The sequence below is a fragment of the Poecilia reticulata genome, linkage group LG5 (genome assembly GCF_000633615.1).
Source record: "Poecilia reticulata strain Guanapo linkage group LG5, Guppy_female_1.0+MT, whole genome shotgun sequence".
In the NCBI taxonomy this organism is placed as follows: domain Eukaryota; kingdom Metazoa; phylum Chordata; class Actinopteri; order Cyprinodontiformes; family Poeciliidae; genus Poecilia; species Poecilia reticulata.
The window spans coordinates 11,350,931-11,375,313 of NC_024335.1; the positions used below are offsets into that span (position 1 = coordinate 11,350,931).

The 24,383-nt window shown below is 38.0% G+C and overlaps 1 protein-coding gene across 15 annotated transcripts in view; it reads left to right on the plus strand.

The window, feature by feature from the left end:
* Positions 1–24,383, plus strand: part of nav1b (neuron navigator 1b) — a 65,627-nt gene that overhangs the window by 3,276 nt on the left and 37,968 nt on the right. For 10 of the 15 annotated variants that reach the window (XM_008408986.2, XM_008408987.2, XM_008408988.2 and 7 more), the window contains exons 3-4: positions 11,023–11,839; positions 12,004–12,092. In XM_008408986.2, coding sequence (XP_008407208.1) covers positions 11,058–11,839; positions 12,004–12,092 — 871 coding nt within the window. In that variant the 5' untranslated portion in view covers positions 11,023–11,057. Of the gene's footprint in view, positions 1–10,784; positions 10,853–11,022; positions 11,840–12,003; positions 12,093–19,709; positions 20,745–24,383 lie in introns of those variants that run through there. The other 5 variants (XM_008408998.2, XM_017304799.1, XM_017304797.1 and 2 more) reach the window with 3 other exon arrangements.

The window sequence follows — 24,383 nt, forward strand, 5'->3', positions numbered from 1 at the left end:
AAACCTGACAAAAATACAATTCAATTTAGGTTAGTCACACATAACCAATATATAACAAATGTCTCGATGTGCTTTATAAGACAAAAAAAGGTTTAGTTAATATCCAATTTTATGGAATCCATTTTCATCTTTTTTTCTCATTTCAATCTGAGCTCTTCCAGATTCAATTTAATTTATAGTTACTGTTTATTTGATCTAATTACAATACTTTCAGATTCAGTTAACAAAAAAAATACTTTGTAGGAAAATGTAAAATAGGAAATCAGCAGATTGCATCAGATCTTTGCTTTAGTAGATTCCATAATCCTGAACAACGACAAGGAAACAGTGGAAAGGAAAAAACTCTTGGAAGAAACCTCAGGCAGTTCCAGACTCAGAGTATGATTCAACCTGCTGGGGATAAAACATGGACAAGATGTAAAGATGATTCTTTGTTCTATACAGAACATCTTTAGTCCTGCCTGGGATCTAGTATCATGTGTTCAGTAATTGCTGGAAAGGCTTGCTGACTCACACTATATGCTGGTTTAAGGGTCTAACGCACTAGTTCTGTTTTCTTCGTCTTCTTAGAGAGATTTGACTATTGTTTAAGCATTTTAATGAAAATATCTATTTTATAGTGTTGTTTTAGCATTTCATGGCTACTTGTTGTCATTATGTCTATCCAGGAAACTATTTCCATTGAAAATGCTCCAGAAGTCAATGCTAAGCAGCTAAGTTGTCAACAGAAAAGAAAATTAGCAAAAGGAGAATAAAATCTGCAGATTTATGATCTTATTTATATCACCAAAGATTAAACTATGCTGGACAAATAGTTTTAGCAATTTTATCAACCTCTGAGTTAAAAAAAACAACAAATTAACTTGACAAAGTGTCACATAAAAGAACATTTTTTTTCCAGTTTTGTCAATAGACACAATATATAAAGGTATGCAGAGATGTTGGGGCTAATGAGAGACAGTTTTAGCTTTTGTTTTTGTTAATTCTGAGTAATTTCTTGTCTGATCATTTTGCAGGTTGATACAATTCCCTAGATGATAAGCTAACTTTTAGATGCATCATTTGCCACATTCACCATCTTAATTTTCTAATAGGTAATGTTGCTAAGGCTGATGTGAATGTTATTTGCTTGGCAGTCTTCTTTTAACATGTATGCTATCAATATGTGCACATTTGTTAAAACAAACAATTTATGACATTTTAGAAGGCTAAGTAAACAGAATATTTAGCAACTACTCTCATGTCAATCTGATCTTTATTTATTTTTTTTACAATGCACATAAAACATATTGAAGAACCAGAAATGGCTAAAGCAGCCGCTAATGCACACAATACAAACCATAAAGTAATTTGATTCAATGCTGGCATTCCATCCACAACCAAGAGGAAATACCACTAATGTTGGGTGATGTCAGTGCCAATAAAATAGATCCATCATGTGTGCAACTTGCTCCATTTTGGAACTTAACTTTCAATTGCCATTCTGAATTATAGGTATGAGAACACATAAATAGTTCTCTGTGGTCTATCAGCATGTACAGTGACAGAGTTGGTGGTTAAAGCAAAATGTGCTGCTTGAGGCACAATTCTGTCTTGTCTGTCCTGTTCCAGACAAATTTAGACCCGCAGGATTTGCAGACACTTTACAGACACTTTGCATCCTATTACATCATTCACTCACAGACACAGCAATATAGACTTGGAGAAAATCCACATCAGATTTCAGATTTCTTCTGAAGGGAATTTTTATAAACATAAAACAACTAGTATGTGCAAAGATGTTACAAAGCTGCCTTTTAAATGCCGTAGGTTCTCATACTCAAAGGACAAATTTTGCTTCTTGTAAATGCCACGTCTGTTTGAGTCCTGAATCTAACTGTGTGTATGTGGCTTGTCTTGTTTGGAAAATCTCGTCCCCAGACACGCTCCACTGGTGGACATGTTCCCCCTTGGCGAACCGAAAATGACACGCCTTCCGACCACAGAAAGGCTGATACATATTTTATATGAAAGTATTACATAACAAAAAACGATGAAGTTTAGGATGACAGGTAACAGAAGTAGAAGGGAGTGGGTGACTTATTGCAAAGGACATGGATTCATCTTTGAATCTAAAGGTTGCTAGAGGCAAATCCGTCATATAAGATCTACTGTGGCTAAATGTCAGGGGTAAAGCTCTCTGCTTCACTTCTGGGTTTTTGAAAGTAATACCTTATTGAAAATACAAAATTATTATTATTGGAGGTTAAGCAGTCAAAAATATTAGTCCATATTGACATAAAGGCATTATAGTTTTGCTGAAGATTTGACAGCTGTAGATCCATGTCCCACATCTCCCATTCCACAGAATTCCACAACTATTGAACAAGGTCTGGCGTTCTATCTTCAGAGCTTTGTGACACTGAGGTCATCAAGGGATGGATATGTGTTGTAGCCATTTATGTTGAAAGTTTTGTAAATCGTAAGCTCTATCAATTTAGTTTTTCTTTTTAATTTTTATATTTGGAATAGTTTACATTAAATTGGTAACTTTTAGACCAAACATTAGGTGTGTGGTGGAGGTACTTTTGTTTGGAAAATATCTGGTGTGATGACTGGAGTTTTTTATAAAATGACTTTTTTGACCTCTTTTCGAATTTGAAACATCAGATTAAGTTAACTTTCATTTTCAACTAAGTTGTAACAGGTTTTTAGTACCGTATTTTCCGTACTATAAGGCGCACCTAAAAACCTTCAATTTCCTCAAAAGCCGACAGTGCACCTTATAATCCGGTGCGCCTTATATATGGACCAATATTGAGCCACAACAGGTCTAGCAAGTACGGCAAGCAGCCACCGACTTCATTTTCGCCCGTAGAAGAAGAAGCGCGCGGTGCATGCTGGGATTGTTGTCAGAACGCTGGTTTGTTAATGAAGTTTGACTGACTTATCTACCTACCGACCGTCTAGAATCAGGTCGTCTGCAGGTCATTTAGCACCACGTTCTCCACCAACAAGCTGTGAGCGAATGGAGAAGGGTGACCATCGTCCGGCCACACACAGTCGCGGAAGGCTCTCCTCGCCAACCGGAGTCGGACTGTTTTGTTGACTTTCCCTTTAGTGCAGCTCCATCTAGTGGATGCATAACATAACTCCAGCCTCTACTGTAGCGTCTATTCTATGCGGCTTATAATCCGGTGCGCCTTAAAGTGCGGAAAATAAGGTGATTGTTTTGTCTATATTTTTGCAAGACGTAAAGTATATATACTTTTTCAAACAATCAAGCTGGAAGAACCAAAGCACAGGTTGCCATCTACAGCCTTTATTGGAAATGTTTGGTTTTGGAACTTAGAAGGTCATCACATACTTGATAGCAAAACATTTTAAGCAGGTCATGGCATTTTAAAAATCCTCATTTGGTACTAATTGCTTAAACAGGTGACAAGACTGTTTCCCCTAATTCTTATCAAGGCAGGATGATTATGTGCCTTTATGTTGTTTATGCCAAATTCTGACAACCATCTAAGTGTTGCAGCTGAAGACTCTTTCAAACAGCAACTATTTTTCTTGTTTTTGTCCAAGTTTGATGAGGCCAGGCATTTTGTTGCCTTTATTTTCCATTCATAGCTGGCAGTCTGAGTTGCAGTCAGAGTAAAAATCTGGAGCTGTAAACTATCTGCTTCAAAATGGGCAACAGTTGGGATGCATTTAGAGATGCTATTCCAGATAACTTGGTTATGGCAAGTCGCTATTTGAGCTACTGTTGCCGTTGTATCATTTTGATCCTGTCTGTCCTATCTCCTCCTAACCTTGACATCAAGACATTTTCATCCTCCCAACTGTCACTCCCTAGATACTTTTTCTGTAAAGAAAATCATATTAGATCAGTTGTTTATGAAGTACTCACACCAGCCTGTCTTTTACCCACAACCATCCCTTTTTTTTTGGAGGCTACCTTTGAACACCAGTAAATTGGCTGTCATACTTCTGGATGCCATTTGATTGGTTTGTTCTGTATTGATGTCAACAACAGGCATACCTAATATTGTGGCTTTTGAGTCCTTCACAAAAAAATCCTTTGTTACATAGTTGTGTTTCTGATGTTAAGAGTTTATGTTTTCCTGATGCTAATTGAGAGATTTACCAGGAGGGAGTGAAAGACCTGGTACAGAATGTACTGGGCAAGGAAACAACCGATTCGTTGCATATGTGGTAATTAGAAAACTAGAATCTGGTATGAAAGACAATCAGAGGAAAACAATAAAATAAAACTCAACTGGTCTTCATTAAATGTAAGAAAAGTGCCAAACTGACAATGTCTGACAAAAATGTGAACATGTTGGTGCATATCAAGGCACATGTTGTAATTTCTACATGTTGTAGAGTGCTGACATTTTAATGGAGAGCTGAAACAAAGCTAAACCAGACATTGATCAAAACTCATAAAAGATATTGATCTTTTGAAAACACAAATCAGACAAAGGATGACGAGACAAACCCCATGCTTAACTTGGGAACATTTAGCTCCACATCTGAAAGTAAAGTTTGTCTATCTTGTAGCAGAGCAACATCTCTTCATCTATGCAACACTGTAAGTTCTTGAGAATAGATGTAGGCTACCAACTTGTATGATAGATAAAAAAATTCAGAATACATTTTTTTCTGCAATTATGTTACTTTGCATTTTTGTTGTGACATAATAAATAAGGAAATTAACACCATACCGATACAATTAGCATTAACACTTAATCGCAATGGGTGAATTAAACTTTAAAATGTTCCCCTTGCCTACAGCACACATTTTATTATGGAACACCTAAATGTTAGAATTTCACAAGTTGTTTTAAGCTCCAGCATTCCTTTTAGAGCACATGTCGTTGTAAAGGTTATTTTAAGCAAGGTCAGTAAGTCCATCTTATACTGACGCTAGAAACTTTGTTGTGCTCTGATAAATTATTTAACCTAGCCTGAAAACAAAAGAAAAGATGGACCCTTAAAGATAAGCATGCAATCTTGAGTGGTTCATGAAGTTGGATCTAAAATCCCTAAAGCAAACTACAGCCTGCTGCTGCGGTTATGCTGCTCTTATGCAACTGACACAGTTTTCTGAGGTGAAATCAAGCCTGTCCAGAAATAACCAGCATTTACATACTCCAGCAGAGTGATGTCTAAAAGTTGGGACAATTTTTCCTGCTGGATCTTTGGAATTGAGTATTTTAAAGCCAGAGACATAATGTGCATTGCATCTAAAGTGGAGTTGCACAGACCTCATTTCTGCAACACCTAAAACAGAATAAGTGATTCCCTCCATGCATAAGCAACATCACCTTTATCCAAGAAGTCTAACAGCAAAGACTGAAGTGGTGCGCCAATTGAATTTGTATGCAAATATTTTACATGAGAAATACAAAATATGCCAATATAAGCCAGTAGGGGGTTCAGAACTCAGTTACCTCCAGCCAGAAATGTTTGAAGCTGTTGACTTGAGCAATACTTTATTTGTCAAATAAAGACAAACACAAATAACTTCAAAGTGCATTTTTCTATGTTGCAAATTATTGGCTGCATGTAGAAAACTAATGAACACTTTGGTGATAAATATCAGATTTACTGTGAATTTTGCTCCATGTAGAAAAAAGCTTATTTTAGCCTAGTTTCCCCAAAGGAGTTTACAAAGTGCTAACATGACTCACAATTTTGATAATTTTCTGGCATTGCTTCATGGTAATCAATCAATTAAAGTGACTTATAGTTAATCCCTTTAATCAGTCATTAGAACAATCCACTCTAATCTTGGATGCCAGAAAAATACCAAAATAAAAAAGCTACAATGTTAATTATTCATGTTGTTATTTTAATCTTTAGCTATAAAGGAACAAGACATTGTTTAACAGTGCATAGCTCTTCAACTGTAAACAGATACACACTGCGGATAAGTGCCGCAGCAGAGTGCTGTAATTTTGTTAGCATGTATGATGGACTAAAAGAGAGGGAGAAGGACTATTATTGACATCAGAGCTACAATGTTACTGGGAAAATCTGACTAAAATATATACTTGTCAGGCTACAAACACTGAGGACATGTTAGAAATGTAGAAGGCTTATTTTACCACTGAAATGTAACAGCTTTATGAAATCTTTAAATTGTTCTTATTTAAAACAATTAATAATAAACACATAGACGTTGAGAAACATGCATGTTTCAAAGCAAAACAGAGAACAAATTATGAGATGTCACCCAGTTGGAATTTTTTTTTTTTAAATAAGAAGAGCCATTCCTTCATTGGAATGGCGAGACTGATTGCATGCTGTTAATCAGTCTCATGTTCCATCAGTCCATGGCTTTCCCTACAGAATTTCTCTATGACAAAGCTGGGGCATAAGGTAATTGGGAAAAGGAAGAATCTGGGACTTAGTGCTATATTTATAAAAGATCAAAACTCTTCTAAGACTAGATGTCAGCATATTCAGCTAAGTTATCTTTTGGTTATGGGCTACATTTTTATGCCTGCAATAATTAGACTTTGCCAGCCAATAACCTGCAGTATATCTCACAGTAAGCTGACAGTCTGCAAAAGGTGAAACTTCATAGTATTTGGACCCTGGTTAGAACTAAGGATTTTATTTTATGCTTTAAAATAGTTGATTACCGTAGATGCTACACTCCTGATTAAAATCATATGAGAAGGGAAGAAATTGGTGCTGCAATATTATTGCAATAATATTGCAATATTACTGATGCTGTCTGCAGCCCAACATCCAGAAGAGAAGGAAGGGGTTAAGGAACAACAAAAGACCTTCAACAGCTATGCCTCAACTTGACCATTGGAAGAGCACCAAATATATGAGACACAGAAAGGTGGAAGAAAATACTCTGGATATTTCTCATGGCTTCCATCACTACTGGCATGATAATGAGTTCTACTTCTCCTCTGTAATATTCATTGCAAAGGAGAAGGTAACGTTATGATCTGGAGAGACTTTTACTTTAGAACAATTGAGCTTGCAAATGCACAGGGGCTTGAAACCTGTGAGCCTGTGAAGATGTTTCAGATATTGCATTCCTTGTGGTGATCACTGAGTCTGTAGGCAGAACAGCACAGCAGAACATAATTTCACTCTTATTGGCCGTCTTTCATGTTTCACTCATCTTAATAATATTAACATGCTTTTGAGGGAAGTTGTCAAACACAAATGTGAGTTCCAGACCTTGAATGCCCTTTCTGAAGCAATCTTCACCAAACAAAGCAACATTTGGTGAAGCAAAAGCCTACTGAATGATCAGTTTATATCAGCAAGTGAATTTGTAATGTTTTGCTTACATTGTTGGATTGCCTGCTGCCCAGAGTTCTCTGAGATTTTGCCCAGGTACAAATATTTTTGTGGCAACATGCTATTAGTTCTTAGAAGTATCTTCGGTTGAACCCCCCGGGGCTGGGATTATACGGTTGGTGAAAGCAGAGCAGTTCGGGCTCCTCTTTGCACTGACTCCATGCTCTCACTGTATGTAAAAGAAAAAAAGGAGATCAAAGTGACACTCAAGCTGTGACAGAAACATGAGCACCACGGGGAAAACTATGCATGATGTCACCAGACAGACTGAAATATGAGTCACGATAATCTGTCTGGTCATAATGGATGAAATGTGTGAATGACTGCCGGAAGAAAAGGGGAAAAACTGGATGAAACATTAGAAGCATCACTCGCTTGTTGTCTCCTAGCATCGATCCACCCCCACCCTCTCTAAAGCTCCATGTGGGTCTAAATTGTGTTATTGTAAGCTGTAGCCCACTGTTAAGTGTGGGTTGGCTGGTATAGGAAAGTTGGCTCCACTGCAACATGCTGCTGCCTCTTCTTTGTCTCTGCATGGAATACTGACTGATTGACCATTATTAAATCAGGTAGGAAAATTAACTTTAACCTTTTTGCCTATGTTTGCAGCATAAGAAAACATCCAAATTCAAATTATTCTGCAAAGTTAGCAAATTAGCTGTCAGTTTTTTAAACTATTTTTAAGGGTCTAAAGTAAGGCTACTGATCATTTTTGCTTGTAGCTACTAAATTGGGTTGAGTTGAAAGTTGAATTTTCCTCATTTGCAGGAGAGACATTTCAGAACTTACATAACAGAATGAATATCTGTTCTGTAAAAGAATGCAAAGCTAACTCTTGGGGAAAAAAAAGGCTAAAATCCCCAATTTATTCAAAAGGTTGTAATAGCAAATCTAGACAACATACATTTTGTGGATAAAATGAGAAAAGGAGAAAATGTCAAAGTCTTGCCTCCTGGCAGCAATTTAAAGCACAGAATGCTTTCTTCCATCTGGAGGGAAATACATTGTTATTATATTGTGTAACTAATTGTATTTAGCACGGCAACAGTTAGCAAAACACACTGCACCCACTTGGAACTACTTGGTAGTCTCCTGTGGTGGGATGTTATTGCCATCAGCTGCAATTTTTCTACATAAACTAAAAGCTGCAAAAAATATTTATCAGGGAAAAATAATTAGAAAATTCACTAACTCAGATAACTTTGATAACTATGTCTTATTTATAAGTTAAGTCGACCCAGGGGAAATCACTGTATAGTAATTCAAATTATTTATTTCAGATTTAAATGAAAAAGAAAAATGATTAAACACTAAAGTATTTGCTTGTCCCAAAGACAAACTCAAATATTTACACAAATCTGTGTGGGTTTGCTGTAAAGACTGTAGTGCAGTAATTATAACTGGGAGTCAGACATCCATTTATGCTTTACAGTTTGTCAAAGACAGCGAGCTTTCACTTAGGATTTATGCTGCACTAAATGCAGTGAAACAGCTGCACATTCCAGGAAGTCTGCTTCACAGAGACATTGTTGAACCACATGACCAACTGAGTGAAAGCAAGCATAAGTGAGTAAAAGAACAGAGAGCAGACAAAGGTAAAGCAAAGATAATATCATGTACAAAAGGCTTAAATGTCTGGATTCCAGACTAGCCACCAGTTTAAGTTCCTCAACTCAGAAAACTCAGTCATATGATGTTTATATAATCTTCACTTGCCTATCCTTGGAGTTGTTCTAAGGAAACAAACTATTATGTCATTTAAACGAGGGTTAAATAAACCCCTTCTGAGGACAACTAGTTTCATTTAGTTTTGTCTTAAAATAAAAGGTTGTCAGCAAAAACCCAAACATAAATCAATCAAAGCTCAGTTGTTTATCTAAAAAAAACACCATATGTTTTAACAGCTTCACCTAATGTATTCTTGGTCCAACGTCCACGTCTCCAGTGGGAAACATGCTGTGAAGACCGGTGGCAGACTGACACCACTTGGCTTGTTCTGCAGGTGGGAAATGCTCCTTTCAGGCCATGCCAACTCTGTTTGGACCAGGAGGCAGCGCCTCTCCAATACAGAGATAATGGTGAGGACGTTAGTGGTTGCACAGTTCCATACCCCTTTATCATCCATCCATCCACTTTCTTACACTCTTGTCCCTATCGGGGTCAGGAGGGGTGCTGGTGCCTAAATCCAGCGAATGTTTTGGGCGAGAGGCGGGGTTCACTCTGGACTGGTGCCAAACTGTCGCTGCCCCTTTATTATTCGGTCATTAAACCCAAAATCTGAAAAGTCCTTCAGAGCAAATTATTATAAAGAGTTAAGGTTATAGATAGCATGTTGTCACAACCAAGAGGAGACCAACATTGTACAAATTGTTATATTTTCAGCTGGTGCAGTTCACTTTCATACTGCACTGTGTCAAACAAGCCAAACTCTTTGAAGAAACCTGTTCATCACATTACCAAAATGTAAATAAAAATGGAGTGGCAGGAGATTTCAGCAGTTGTAGGATTTATTAATTTTTGTTGTTGTTGGAGAAAGACCACGAGACATTTCTCTTACTAGACTCTATCGTTTGTTTCAGTTGCAGCCACATATGCATTTGAATGCTCTTGAGTTCACTTGAACTGAACCAACTCAGGTTTTTAGGTGGGGCAGGATTTATTGTTTTTGGTCCATATCAGAGTTAGGTTGCACATTATACCTCCCAAAACGAAAAGGATTTCCAGGCCAAGGAACTAGAGTTCAATTAAAGCTGACTAAACAGGACTGGTGTGAATGAAACCTAATCAATATTCAACAGTTGGCTTTGTCTTTAAAAGGATTTTATATTAAACACATACAAACCAAGTACCAATACCTATTTAGGAAATTGCAAGCAGATTGATTAATTGTACAGTTGATTAAAAAATACTAGTAGTAAGATTGCTTCTGTAGAAAAGAAAATGTTTTGTTTTTTTTTTCATCAAGAGTCTACCAAATCTACCAAAAAAGTGAATGCAGCATGACATTTTAAAGATATATTGTAAGCAGGGTAAGATATATGTGTTTTGGACAGGAGCTGACTGCAGACTTTGCAAAAAAAAAAGAAAGTCTTTAACCTAGTTCAAAAAACTGAGCAATAATAAAACAACTGCTTAGATTAGACAAAAACTAATCAACAAGCCTTAGTTAGTTACTTTCAAAGTAATGGTTTAAAACTGCTGCTTTAAAGTAGTACTTTTTAACTTTGTGCAAGGCCTCACTGTGCTATGATGCTAACGCTAGCTCAAATGTGGTTAGTATAATTATGTGGAGATTCAGCTTCAGCTGTTTTCATTTTTGTTCTCCTTTCCCACTTCGCTCCAAATTATCTTATCTGTGTCAAGGATATTACAAAAAAAATATATAAAGTACAATATTTGTTTTACTGTAGATTTGCTTAATCATAAAGTTTATAATTTTTAATAAAGCTGTTATCTCCTTTAACTGTCTTAAGATGGGACTACAACCATAGCTTTCCACTTTAGCTGTAATGGATGACAACACCATCCAGAATGAAGCATGGCGAGATATTCCAAAACATTTTAGGCAGCAAATTTCACTTCCTTGTTTTAATGCTATAAGAAATGATTGTTGTTTTTCCTTAAGTAATCACAACAGTTATCAGATTGACCTTTCCTGATGCACTTTGTGTTGTTCCTGTCCATATTCAATTTCAATTCTTCTTTTTTTAGATTTCTCTTCAGTGATACAGTGACTCCCACTAGCCATGAACAATGGAGCCAACATCAAAGTTTTATCCCAAAGGCAGAGTGATGCAAGCGTCAGTTCAAGTCTCCCTTTACCTCAGACCATGATGCCTCTGCCAAAGATGGATTCCAAACAGTACAGCAGCCTCCCCGTTCCCACAATGCAGTATCAGCTCTCCTCCAGACGACAACTTGCATATTCTTCATCATCTGTTTCCTCAGATCCTGCAGACGTGGTGAGAGGCAAAGTTTTAAAAGCTAACCTAATGCAGCAAAAGATCGGTATGTATTCTAACAGAGGCCCAGTCGGTACAGAGCGAAGCAATGGAACATGTTCGGCGTACAGCAGCCCTCAGATTGTAAAAAGAGACGTTCCACGTTCCAAAGACACATTGGACCTGCGAAACAGTGTATTGACACACAAGGCTTTGAGAGACCTACAGCTCAGGAGAAACACCAATAAGAACTGGACTTTTGGAAAGAGTCGTCTAAGGAGTGTAGACAACGCGCAAGAGGGGGACACCTTACTGAAGCACTCAGCTAACTTTTATCCAGACCGAGAACGAGGACGTTTCCTTTATACCAAAGGGACAAATGGGAATGAAAGATCACGTCCTTCTTCTGCTGGACAGGAGCACTTCCAAAGAGAAGTGAGGAACATCTCAAACCAGGACTTGGGAGGTTTTGTGGGAGATTTTATTGTTAATAAACCAAAAGATTCTTACCAGAAGTTTAACATGAAACGAAGAGGGAGCGAGCCAGGAAAAATCAACATGGCTGCTGTTGCTCCATTTAGATTCAGGTGAGGGCAGTATTTCACCTTTTTTAAATTAGAAAGATGAGCTCATATATAAAAAATTTTATTGAAATTTGATTTTAGCACCTCCTAAGCCTTTGAATAAAGAAAGCTAAATATAGACTTATTTTATGATATGCTGTTTGAACTGTTCTTGTGTTCGACTACAGGTTTCAGGTCAGTGAGGGTTCAGATGCTACACTTGATGATCTGAGTGACTGCTCCTCTGATTCCATGGAGGTCTGCTGTGATGATTTAGGTGAGTCTGGTGCCTTTGGCAATTCATATTTGGGAATATTTGGCTCACTCAAGGTTATGAGCCAGAGGCAGTCTTTTATAAGAATCTGTGTGGTTTCAGAAATTTCACAGGTTTTCTCTAAGTTTCTAATGAACCCCTTGAAAAAGGAATACTTCTTTCCACAAATTCAAGTGATGTGTCTTTAAGGCCCTTCAGTATTAAGATTACATATTGTTCTGCTATTGCAATTTTACACTCAATTCAAAAATAGCAAGGGGAAATTTGAATATATGCAACGAAGAATAAGCGTTGTAAATCTGAAGCATCTGTGTTTTTAGAGGAAAGTAATCACTTCTGGAACTTCATTGGGGCACCTTTTCTTAAATAGAGATAAAAGAGGAGAAATAAAGTAGGATGACCCTGGAATAAAACAAAAGAGACTACAAAAACCTTCATTGGTGGTGAATTCACCTCCTAAAAGGAAAATTTGCCACAGTTTCAATTGAGTGATTTAGATCAAAACCCATTTAAGTCAGAATTGCCTAGTCAATAAAAAAATATATGGCAGGTCTTAAAAGTTGCTATTCATTGATCTTCTTCTTCCAGTTGAAGTAAGCTTGAATTCTATTGTGAAGAAGACAATCCCATTCTATGTATCTGCAAGGCGAGGAAGGACTAACTCTAAATGCTTGCAGTTGTAATTGCAGTGAAATGTGGTTCTTTTAGCATTGAGGTTGTGTGATACAATATGAAAATCTTCAATGAGTATTTATGCCCAAGTACGAACACTTGAAAATTCTTCTTAGATGTTCAAGGTACTTTCCCCATTCCTCTACTCATCCCAAAGAAGTTTATTAGAAGAAAACAAATTTTACACACTTCACTGAGGTCAGCCAGTTGGTTATGCAGAACACAGTTTTTCCATTTGTGTTTTATTGCATCCTGTAACACCCAAACTTTTACAAGGCTCACTGCTGACTGTTCAGCATGGCTGTTTTTCTCGCAATGTCTGTCTTCGACGCGCAGCCAAAGCTTCACGCTGGCTGTGCTGTCTGTTTTGTGCATCAGGGTTTCCTAAAATACTCCACGTCTTTATGCACTTAGAAATAAAAAGAAAGAAGAAAAAAAAAAGAGAGTGCTGGTAAATGGCAGATTTCTCAGAACCACAAGGCATTCTTAATGCAATATTTTCTTTTTGTTTTTTATATTGTTGTTAAAAGCTAAATATGTGGTGTGACTTGAACCATGTTGCAACTCTGCAATCCACACAATTTACAAATCCAATTACAAATTGAGTTTGTATTTGTCTTTGTCAATACTTGCTAATGTTGTTAAATGAATTCAAGTCACAATTAGCCGAAGAACCTGAGACAATCCAATCAATTAAGTTTAATTAGAAAAAGAGATTACAAGACTACTGTAAATAAAGGAAATTGATTTAATGTTTGAGACCTCCCAGTAAAAGCCTTAGCCAAAGGATAGATTTAGCATTTCACATTGCTGCAAACCAACTGTAATTGGATCAAGCAAATATGATAACACTTTGAAAACTCTAAATGCACTGATTTGTTTAGAGTTTTCAAAATGCTTTCATGGTGGCTTGATCCAGTTACATCTGGTTTGCAACAAATATATATATATACACATAACTTTTAAGAGCAACAAGTGTGTACTGGCGTACTGTAGTTCTTGCCCAATTTAAAATAAAATGTTGCATTATTAAAGCAGTGTGATATGCAAAGGTCTTATTGCAACAATGAAATATTTTATAAACAGCAATAAAACTTAAAACTTGATCATAACAAGCTCTAAAAAGTTGTTATTGCCCTGATTCACAGTCTAATTAAATAAAACATAAAAAGAATTTTAATGAATTCTAGAATTGTAGACAAGACTGCAGTGTTTCAGGCTATCGCTTGTGTGTTGGTTTTTAGTGTGTGTAATCCATGGAGGAGAGGTTAGAAATGATGATCCTCTCCGCCGTTGTGATGACTCCCTGCAGTAATTTCCTCCCACCCTGGCTTCTCTTGCTCTCCCCCCGTGTAATCCCACCATAAAGGATGCTCTAAAATATATCTTCTGCAGATTTGGGTGATCTCTCTTATGGTTGTAAAATGGTTTTAATGTACCAAGAAGCACTCTATAAGAGCAACAATGTTTAAAAGTTATGGATCCTTATACATTCAACCAATAATTTGTTTTTCTGATGATTGGGTATTGAGTTAATGTCCACAAATAACATGCTAACGTCTCAGGTGACACAAAATTGGTGAATGTGTGTATGCAACACCGTTGCTCTGGTGGAGTTTGTCTATTTATCGATGCTTTTTTCCTTTGTCATTAGAACTACATAAAGCCTGGAAAAGGTCAAAATATAAAATAGCATTTTTTTTAGGTTTACATGACGTTATAATGTAATTTCTCATCAAGAACATATCTGTATAATCAATCAACCAATCAAATTTTATTTGTATAGCACATTTCAGCAGCAAGGCATTTCAAAGTGCTTTACATAATTAAAATAAAAACATCATGTGACATTGAATAAACAGTGAGAAAGAGAAAGAGATTTTAAAAAAAGATAAAAACCTTAAAACCCGCACCTCTTTTAGGACTTCAGTTAAACGTTGTTTAACTGGAACTCTAACCCTCTGGAACTTTAGTCAAATCACCGTTTGACAAGGACTCCAACCTCAGCTGTTTTACAGGTTTCTGGAAGTTTGTTCCAAATCTGTGGTGCATAGAAACTGAATGCTGCTTCTCCTCGTTTGGTTCTGGTTCTGGGGATGCAGAGCAGACCAGAACCAGAAGATCTGAGGGGTCTAGACGGTTGATACAACAATAACAGATCTTTAAGGAATTGTGGTGCTAAACCGCTCAGTGTTTTATAAACTAACATCAGTATTTTAAAGTCTATTCTCTAACCTACAGGGAGCCAGTGTAGGGACTTTAAAACTGGTGTTATGTGCTCTATCTTCCTGGTTTTAGTGAGAACGCGAGCAGCAGCTTCTGGTTCAGCTGCAGCTGTTTGATTGATTTGTTAGTCAGACCTGTGAAGACGCTGTTATCAATGCGGCTAAAGATAAACGCATGGATGAGCTTCTCTAGATCGTGCTGAGACAAAAGTCCTCTAATCCTGGAGATCTTCTTCAGGTGATAGAAGGCCGACTTTGTGGTCTTAATGTGGCTCTGAAGGTTCAGGTTAGAGTCCATCACTACTCCCAGGTTTCGGGCCTGAACGCTGGTTTTTAGTTGTAATAACTGAAGCTGCGCATTGATTCTGKTTCGCTCCTCTTTAGGTCCAAAGACAATAACTTCAGTTTTGTTTCTGTTCAGCTGGAGAAAGTTTTGGCACATCCACACATTGATCTGTTTTAAGCATCTATTCAGTGATTGGATGGGTTCAGAGTCACCTGGTGACATCGTGATGTAGAGCTGTGTATTATCCTCATAATTGTGGTAGCTAATCCTGTAAAATCATGCATGTTTGAGAAATTTTTGGTATAGTCATTTGTGTTTGTAAAACTCTTGGTGGGACAAAGTGCTGCCTTTGAGGATGTAGCCCCTCCTCAGAGTTTCCAAGCGTCAGTGAGAGCACCCCTTCCCTTCTACTCCTCCACTAAGCTCCTTCAGACTAGCCAGCATTAATTAGAAAACACCTGGTGGAACTGAACATCTGCTGAGCTCATTATGTAAACTATTACTCAGTCCAATTTTCCTATAAACGTTTGTAGATGGTTAATAGAGGAATGTTAACTTGATGATGTGCTGAAGGCAGAGTGCTGGAAAGCACAAGGACTCTTTAAAGAGACAGAGGCCCAATTTCAAAGCATTAAGTTGCAAAATCAAATTTCCTTTAAGTCATGTCTGATTTGTACAGCATTTTTATTACAAGTGAAGGTGACATATTTACTTTATTGTGCTACAAAATTATACAATGTTGCTGGGAAAAAAATACTCAAGATTGCCCCTTCAGAACTGTGAATGACATGTATTATCACAATAGACAGTGTTTTTTAATTATATTGTGTAATTAAATAATTAGCTGCGCAAATTGTTTTTTTAAGTAATGTCACAATTAACACCATGTCTGAGGTAATTGGGAATACACTGAAATCAGAATATTTTAACAACATGTCTGGTATAAAATGTGTGCCTGATGACCTCACCTCTTTGCACTGAGGAGCATGAAAGCCTCTAACAGACATCCTAATTATCTTAGTGACTGAAGGCCGAGAGCCTCCAGCCAGTCTCCTCTGGGAGAGACCAGACAAACAAATGAGCTGTCCTTCAAAGAGAACGGACAGCTTTAGGGCTGAGACTGACTATTTTGATGGGCAGGTCGGATTTCATGTCTGGGACTAAGAGCCTTTTTTTCACAGTTGAGTGGTGAGATGTTTCTTGGTTAACCATCAATCTGGTGCCAACTGCGAAGTGGTTGAAAGGTAAAATATGGACTTTTTATTTGTTGTTCTGAAAGGAAAGAAAAAAGCACTCAGGCATGATTTCTTTGAAATGAATTATTGATGGTAAGAAGGCTCAGTTGTTGCAGTCAAATTAATCACTCTTTAACCTGTTTGAATTACCTTTGCTGTCATTTCCTGTGAATTTTCTTTTACAAAAATGTTGATCGAAACAAAATAAATAAATGAGAAACTCCTAATCCCTCAGGCTGGTTGCATTCCAGTCAGTTCACGACTTTCACTGGAGGTTGTTGTTGAGGTTACTGCACCACATGAACTATCATGTGACCTTTTAAAACTCTTCATGTGCCTTTAGCAATTAGCTTTTCATGAGAAGATTTAATAGTTTGGGGAGAGGGGTTACAGATAAATACTTAAAAAGTAGACAGTGAGAAGTTATCACACAACTGTTAGAAAACTTGATTCTTCAAAAATGCAACTTCTCAGGAAAGAAAAGTATATTGCTTCTAAATAAATAAATTTACATTGTTTGGTTATAGTTGCATATCTTATACATGAAAAAAAATCTGAATACATTTATTAATGGATTTGAAGAGTAATGCTAAAGATATTTATGATTAATTTTTTCTTAAAATCTTACATTCTTCTAAATTTTTAAGTTTAACTTACTGATTTAACAATTATTTATTCATAGTAGCTGTAGTTGCCATAATATTGATTGAAAACAAGAAATCTGAATTTGCTCTGAAAAATCTGATACCTAAGACACAGTTAAAGAACTCTCTGAAAGATGTTAAGAAAAACATTTCAAAATATGTTTAAATCTTGTCTTGGGAAGACAAGATTTAATTGTCTTCCCAATTAAAATCTTTAAATCTACTTATTTGGACAATTTTCAAAAATGTTTACCTCTGGAAAAGTATATAAAAACTGTCAAAGAATTTTGTCGGTGAAAGTTACAATTTGATTAAGCCCGAATTGTGACTGCAATGAGTCAACTGATGAACCTGAAGCTTGTTTTCTTTAGAATGGTCTTCTGCCTTAGACTTCTACACTGCCATAACTAGGAACGAGTACATTTCCTTTCTTTTTTTCTTTTATTTTTTGGTTTTCCCCCTTAGAGCACACGTGAAGGTCTCCCTAATGTTACTCATTTCATTACATCATAGCAGCTGAGAAGCACAAAACTGATCACATCTGCTGACCAGGGAAATGTTCAGGAGACAGCTGTGTGACTGTGTGTGGACACGCACTGATGTTCCAGAGTCACATGGACGGCCAGCTGGAGAACGTAAATCAAACCCAATTTTGGAAGAAATGAAAGATTCTACTCCACCCTTCCCTCCTGAGGCTTGGCTGCGACTGCGTGTTCTCACTTTGACTGAATGAGCAAAGCGTTTTTACACATGATTCATGCTAAACCCTCAAAATTAAAATTACTAACCAAGAGTGTGTGGCCACCTCACTGAGTGAGGGTGAGGGAGTAACGTTATTGGGATTTTTAAAATTTTGTTTTTGCACTTACATTTTGCTTTCATACGGAAGCGCATTGCTATCACGCAGGAAAAGTGTGTCTTACCTGTCATAAAATTAGTTGTGTGAGCATATTTTGATTGCAATTGTTACAACCAATGTTTAAACATTTAATGGTTTAATTGTGGTCTTCATAACAACATTTTTTTAATTTCATCTCATTTATGGCAGTGTGCTGGAACATTATAGTAAACAACAGAAATTGGACTTATCAAATTAAACTAAATGATTTTATTTGGTTTTGTATGCACAAAGTATACAAATATTAAATATAAATATATTTAAACAACTATTTGACTTCTATTATTAATAAAAAGGTAGCATATCTTTTTTTCAGTCTGTTGTAAACTTTGTGTGCAAAAACTGCAGGAATTAGTTCTGCTGCAATGTATTTGCTAATCCCCACCCTGAAACAAATCAGCTATTCATCACAGGAATGAATATAAGGTCATCATTGGTGTTCTTCAGTCAGCAGAAGAGCAAACTCGTGATGTCGAGAAACAAATCTTGTCTTTGTTTCCACTGACTAATTCCCAGATTACAAAATTAGTGGAGCTTAAATCACACCAGGTGCCTTAAAACCCAAATAAAGAGAGCAGTGGAGTATGGTGAAACCTTTTGTGAGAGTTGGAAAGTCTCCTCTGGACATGGCAGCTAGCAGTAATGAAATCACATAGATTTGTGACATGTAGCATGGTCTCCTCCCAGCATAAAAATGGTTACTGAACATGTCCTAGCATGATCGAAGGCTATAAATGTGGGTTGTGTCATAGTAGCCTGTGGAAAAGGTAAATGTGTCTTTGTCATCTGTCTTTGAGCACTGAAGTCTGGCGCAGATGACATGCAGGCTGCTAGAGAGGGCGGTTTCCATGGAGCAGTCTTGCATTCGAATGCCGCAGAGCCCCCGGAATCTTCCTGTGCCCTTCGGGACACTCTGTGGAATATCTTTGGCAGAAAATTCCCTGCCGTAATATCTTAACTGTATTTTTAATTTACCCATGCTATTTTATTGTGCAAAGTAAATACATTTAAAAGTGACGTAGAAGATTTTTCCAAAGTGCAGTTTTGGGCACTTCACTTGCTTATGCTGGCACATCTTGTCATTCACTCTCTTATTTGGCAAGCTGCAGGGTTTTTTTTTGCATACATAATCTTTCACTGCCTGTGTTTATGTAGAAAACAGCTGGAAGGCAGTGGAGAACTAGGCAGCAAATGATTTATAGGGTAGGAATTTTGGAATAGATATCATAAGGAAGCTCAGACAGGATCAAGAGATAATCTGGTTGCTCCAGTTGTTACACTGTGTTGAATTATGACAGTGATTATAATATGTGCTATATTTTGCAGCTATGCATCTGAATATCTATTCCTTTGATTATTAATTCATCAAAAGTATTGAACAGTGAACCCTATAGGTGAAGAGGGGGAGGGGAGGAACAAAGGACTCACAGAAAATGGTGGGAAATCAAGATATGTTAGAGAATAATTGCATGCCGGTGTTAAAATCCATCCTCTCGTTGCTCACTTGTGTTTGACGTATTCTGGTGAGAGAAGGTAAAGCATCTTTAAACCAAAGAAAAGGGACGGGCGGAAGGAGGATGGGAGGGAAGGCAGAGGCGAAGGAGAGACAGCAAAAAGCAGAGGGGAGGAGGGAGTGCTGTTGCGTGTGCCTCCGCTGTCATTCTGCTGCTGCGCGGTTCGGCGGCAGGAGGGCGTGCAGAAGGGAGGAGAGTGGAAAAAACGGTGAAGAGGAGGACAGAAAGGAAGGAGAGAAAGGGAGCGCCTGGGCTGCACTGCAGCTGCAGCAGCTCGTCAGGAAGAAAGAGGGAGATAGAAGGATACAGAGGGAAGGAAAAGAAAGCAGAAGGATTGTCTTGGAGGGGGAAATTTACATGCATGATTCCACACAAGGAGAGGAGTTTGACTAAGGAAGACTGTTTTCCCCCTCCTGATGCATTTTGATAATGGTCTCATGGAGGAGGCGTGCTTGGGAATAGTGTGAAAAGCAAAGAAGGAGGTTTGAAGATGGAACGGACGGATAGCACCAAGGCATACGGCCAAGCAGATGGCAAAGGAGTAGGCATGGCAGCTAAGAGGGCCAAGTCTGGAGTGCCCCAGAGCACACAGCGTGGGGAGCTGAAGGTTTATCGGGCTGGCAGTTCTGAGGGCAGGATACCAGTGCCCTCCAATCTTCGTAAGCAGAGGTCGATGACAAACCTGGCTGTCCTCACTGATGCTGAGAAGAAGCTGCACCTATATGAGCCAAAGTGGTGTGATGACATGGCCAAGCCTGGAACAGGGCAGACCAAGACCAACAAGCCAAAGACCACAGGGGGTGGCAGTAGTGCCGGCGGGGGTGCCCCCCTTTCTCGAAACCTATCCAAATCTGAACATTCACTGTTCCAGGGAAAACCCAAGCCCTTCAGCGCCCTAGCTGCTCCCTCTGCCCTGAGCAAGCAGAGTCGGATACCTCGTGGTCCATTTGCTGAGGTGAAACCTTTAAGCAAGGCACCTGACGACGGAAAGTCAGACGATGAAATCCTCTCCAGCAAAGCGAAGGCCATCCCAAAGAAAGCTGGAGCCGGAGCTGGAGGAGAATCGGGCTCCAAAGCCCAGGGAGAGGAAGGAGGAGATAAGCCTTTCCTGAAGGTGGACCCAGAGCTGGTGGTGACAGTACTAGGAGACCTGGAGCAGCTTCTTTTCAGTCAGATGTTAGGTAAGTAACGTGGACAGTAGGTTTGGGTGTCGTACTACGAGCTAGAAGCACTCATCATGGTATCCCCTTCTCTGCACCACGCCCCCTTTGATACAGCAACACGGCACCTGCTTCTGCTGCAGGTCGACATTTCTCCTGAGCGAGTTTTTTTTGCAGTTCACCAGGGGGAGGGAGCACAGCATGCTGGTCTTCCTTTTGTTTTATTGAATGGTATCTTAGCTGAACTGTTTCACAGAAAGATGAGCAGATAGTCGGACATCATGGCACTCCATTGTTCATACTCTTCCCACATGTGGCTCAGATGTCTGATGGCCAAAGGCTTAAATTATGTGAAATGTGCTCACTTGCTAAATTAAACATTACAAGATGACTTCATAAAGCCTGGGGGGTTGTGAAATGATTACCAGCAGATTGATTATCTTTCTAAACCTCTCTTTTACTGGAACATGTGTTGGAGGCTCAAGGCTCCATCCAGATATCCATCCACGCTTCCAAATAAAAAGATGTTGACAAAAAATGCTGAGAACAAAATTTTGCCATATTGAATTCCTTTTTCAGACACATATAAACCTCTTCTCAGCTTCAATCATCTCCAGAGTTAGGACAGTTGGTTTACACCCTCTCTACTACTGTGATGATGTAGGTGTAGGTCAGGTTTTTGGATAGACTTCATACATGAAAAGAGGATTTTAATCATCCAAGATGGTGATTAGGATTCTGATGGCTGATTCTTTTGTGTTTTCTTTCTCTTCACACATGCAGAGTCTTTTGTATTCACTGGCAAGTGGAACATTATCACCTGTAGTCACATCAGAGAACAAAGCATTATCTTTGGAAATCTGCCAGATGTTGTTTAACACAAAGCCTGCTTTACATGCACTCGGTCTTTCCTAAAATAAAAAAATGAATAAGATGTTTCAGCTTTTATTTTACTTAAATACTTAATGTTACATTTAAAACTGCATGAAAGGAATGCGATTCCCTATAAATATAACCAAAGAGAGAAATTTTATAATGCAATACCACTGATGAACCTGGATTACTCGATTGATTCATCTACACAATTTCATGCACCGCGATAGTAGAGCAACATTAAATCTCATACAGACAAGCATGCTTTTGCTCACATGTGATTTACTTTGTATCATCAACATGACTCCTCAGGCCTTTTAACGAACACATCTGTTGCAATTCGACATGTTACCCATGCCTCATTAACCAGTATAGGAATCAATCATTCAAGTTTGTTGCAAATTATATACCAGCCAGTGAGAACTGTAAACAACACAGGGCAGATGGCATCATCCACACTTCCATGTCCTTTGTGAGACTGCAAGGAATTGTAGCACAAGAAGAGTTTTTCCCTGTTTCCAGATGCCTGAAAGTTTTAAAGATTATTTGCAAGTACATCAAGGGTCCTTCATTATTGAGTTCAAGTACGGAACTGATTATTTGTAGTAAAGAGGAACATGTCATGGTGTGAAATGTGCCAATCAACCCAAAAGCAACAAAAAATGTTGAAGAAAATGCTTACTGAAACTGGCAGGTGAGTGTCATTATCCACAGTGAAAGAAGTTCTATATTAACTTGCTCTGAAATGTCCTTCAGTATAGTAGAAGCCATTGCTATAAATGCAACATAGCAAGGCACAATACATTTTGCAAATACATTCAGAGCAAAAAACTAACTTATGGAGACTATGTGAAAGCAGGCTCTGTGGTCTGATGAAACCAAAGGTGTAATGATCATGATCGTAGGTACATTTGTGGGGGGAAAGGACTGGCAACATTGGATTGTATGGGTGTTAAGGTCAGCTGTGACTTTAAGATGCTAGCTATGAAAGTTAAAGCTCAGTCAAAAGTGAGTCTGTCACCTGGAAGTCACTCAATATGCCACCAGGCTGACTGAAGGACAACAAAATCTATGTTGTGAAGTGGCCTTCACAAAGCAGAGTTCAGTCCCAAAGAAAGTTTGACTGAACTAAAAAGTCCTGTGCAAACAAGGTGACCCATAAACTTGACTTATTCACATCAATCCTACGCTGGGGTATGTAGAAGGATCCCTAAAGGCTTTGATCTAAATCATAATGTTTTTAAAAGTGTTTATAAAAAAATGTTTATAAAGGTCTACATTTGAATAAAAAAAACTGGAAACATGTCATTTTATTTTACTTTTAAAAGTGATTCAAACAAGAGCCTGTTGTTACTAGTGCGTGCAAATATGACTCACTGTTACAGACTTGTTAATGCAATGTCGGCTTGGCAAATCAAGACCTTTCAAAGATGGAAAACCTGACTGTTCAGAATGCTGATGTGGCTGCTTGACCTTATTTTGTATGCACAAACATATCTGACCCTAATCTTGGGTGACCCTGCAGTGCCAACCCTCTTAAAGTACATCTGGACGCATTTACCTGCATAACCTTTATCTTTTGCTTTAGAAACTTGCTTTGTGCTTTTCATACCAAAACTCTCCTTGTGGATTATGGCGCAACTCTATTATGAAGGACAAAAACAATAGGCCAATACCATAGTTCACTTTAGATGGTGTTTATTGTGCTCATCATCAGGTGAAAAAAAGTTGGAGAATCTGTGAAGCATATTGACCATATATGTCCAGGTAGGTTTAAAAAAAAAAAAAAAAAACGCGGTACCTTCACAGCAGCTCAAAAGTCCATCACCATCAGTGTGACCTGTTTGGAAATTAAATTCAGTTTCAGGGTTGACGAGCCCTGTTTTATAGTCACAGGCTCTGCCCACAAGAAAACACAACAGAAACAATTACTTCTAACTCAGATAACTATCATCAAAATATACAAAATGAAATAAGCATAACACTGAAAAAACAGAAACCTGTAACCAAAACGGAATACTCAACTTAATAGAAAACACTCAATTAATACCATGTCCTGATTATGTCATTACGTCGTCACGCGACTCCCTCCCGGTTGCCTTTTAATCCGGAAATAGCTTAGTTGAATATCGGAATCGGGAAAATGTTTGACACTGAAAATATGCTAGGATGGATATAACAGCTGAGGCAAGAACACTGTGTGTACACCTCTGGATGTATCGCGTCAGTTTGTGCTGAAACCAAAAAGTAAGTTAACGGGGGTGCGTATGTTTGTACGCTTGCATGTCGGCACGGACTTTACTGTAGGACTGCGTCGCAGCTCGTGACATCACATAAATCAAACCAAATTACAATAGTTTCTGTTTTTTCACATCGTTTTATGAAATGTCTAATTTGATCACTATTCTTAAATGTACTTTTTAAAATTTAGCAGTTGTTAGTGTCTGTATTTTGCTTTCATGAAGCAGAGCAATAATTCAATTCTGAAAGACACCTTTGACTCACTCTATTAGCTTGAGTTAAATAACTTAACATCCAGTCAGCATGCATGCTACTGTAAGTAGCTTTATATTTATGGCCTAATGTACATTCAAGGCATTGTCAATGCCTTATATTGAGCTGCTTCAGCTGCATACCTTATAATGAGCTTCCTGAAAGAATGCTTTTACTTCTCAACATAGAAGATCTCTTTGTTTTCCAGCATAACATCAAGAATTGTGTAGTTAGTTAATGGTCTCATTTATTAAGCTGTCCATGTAAATTTATGCTTCAATCATAGGGATAAAA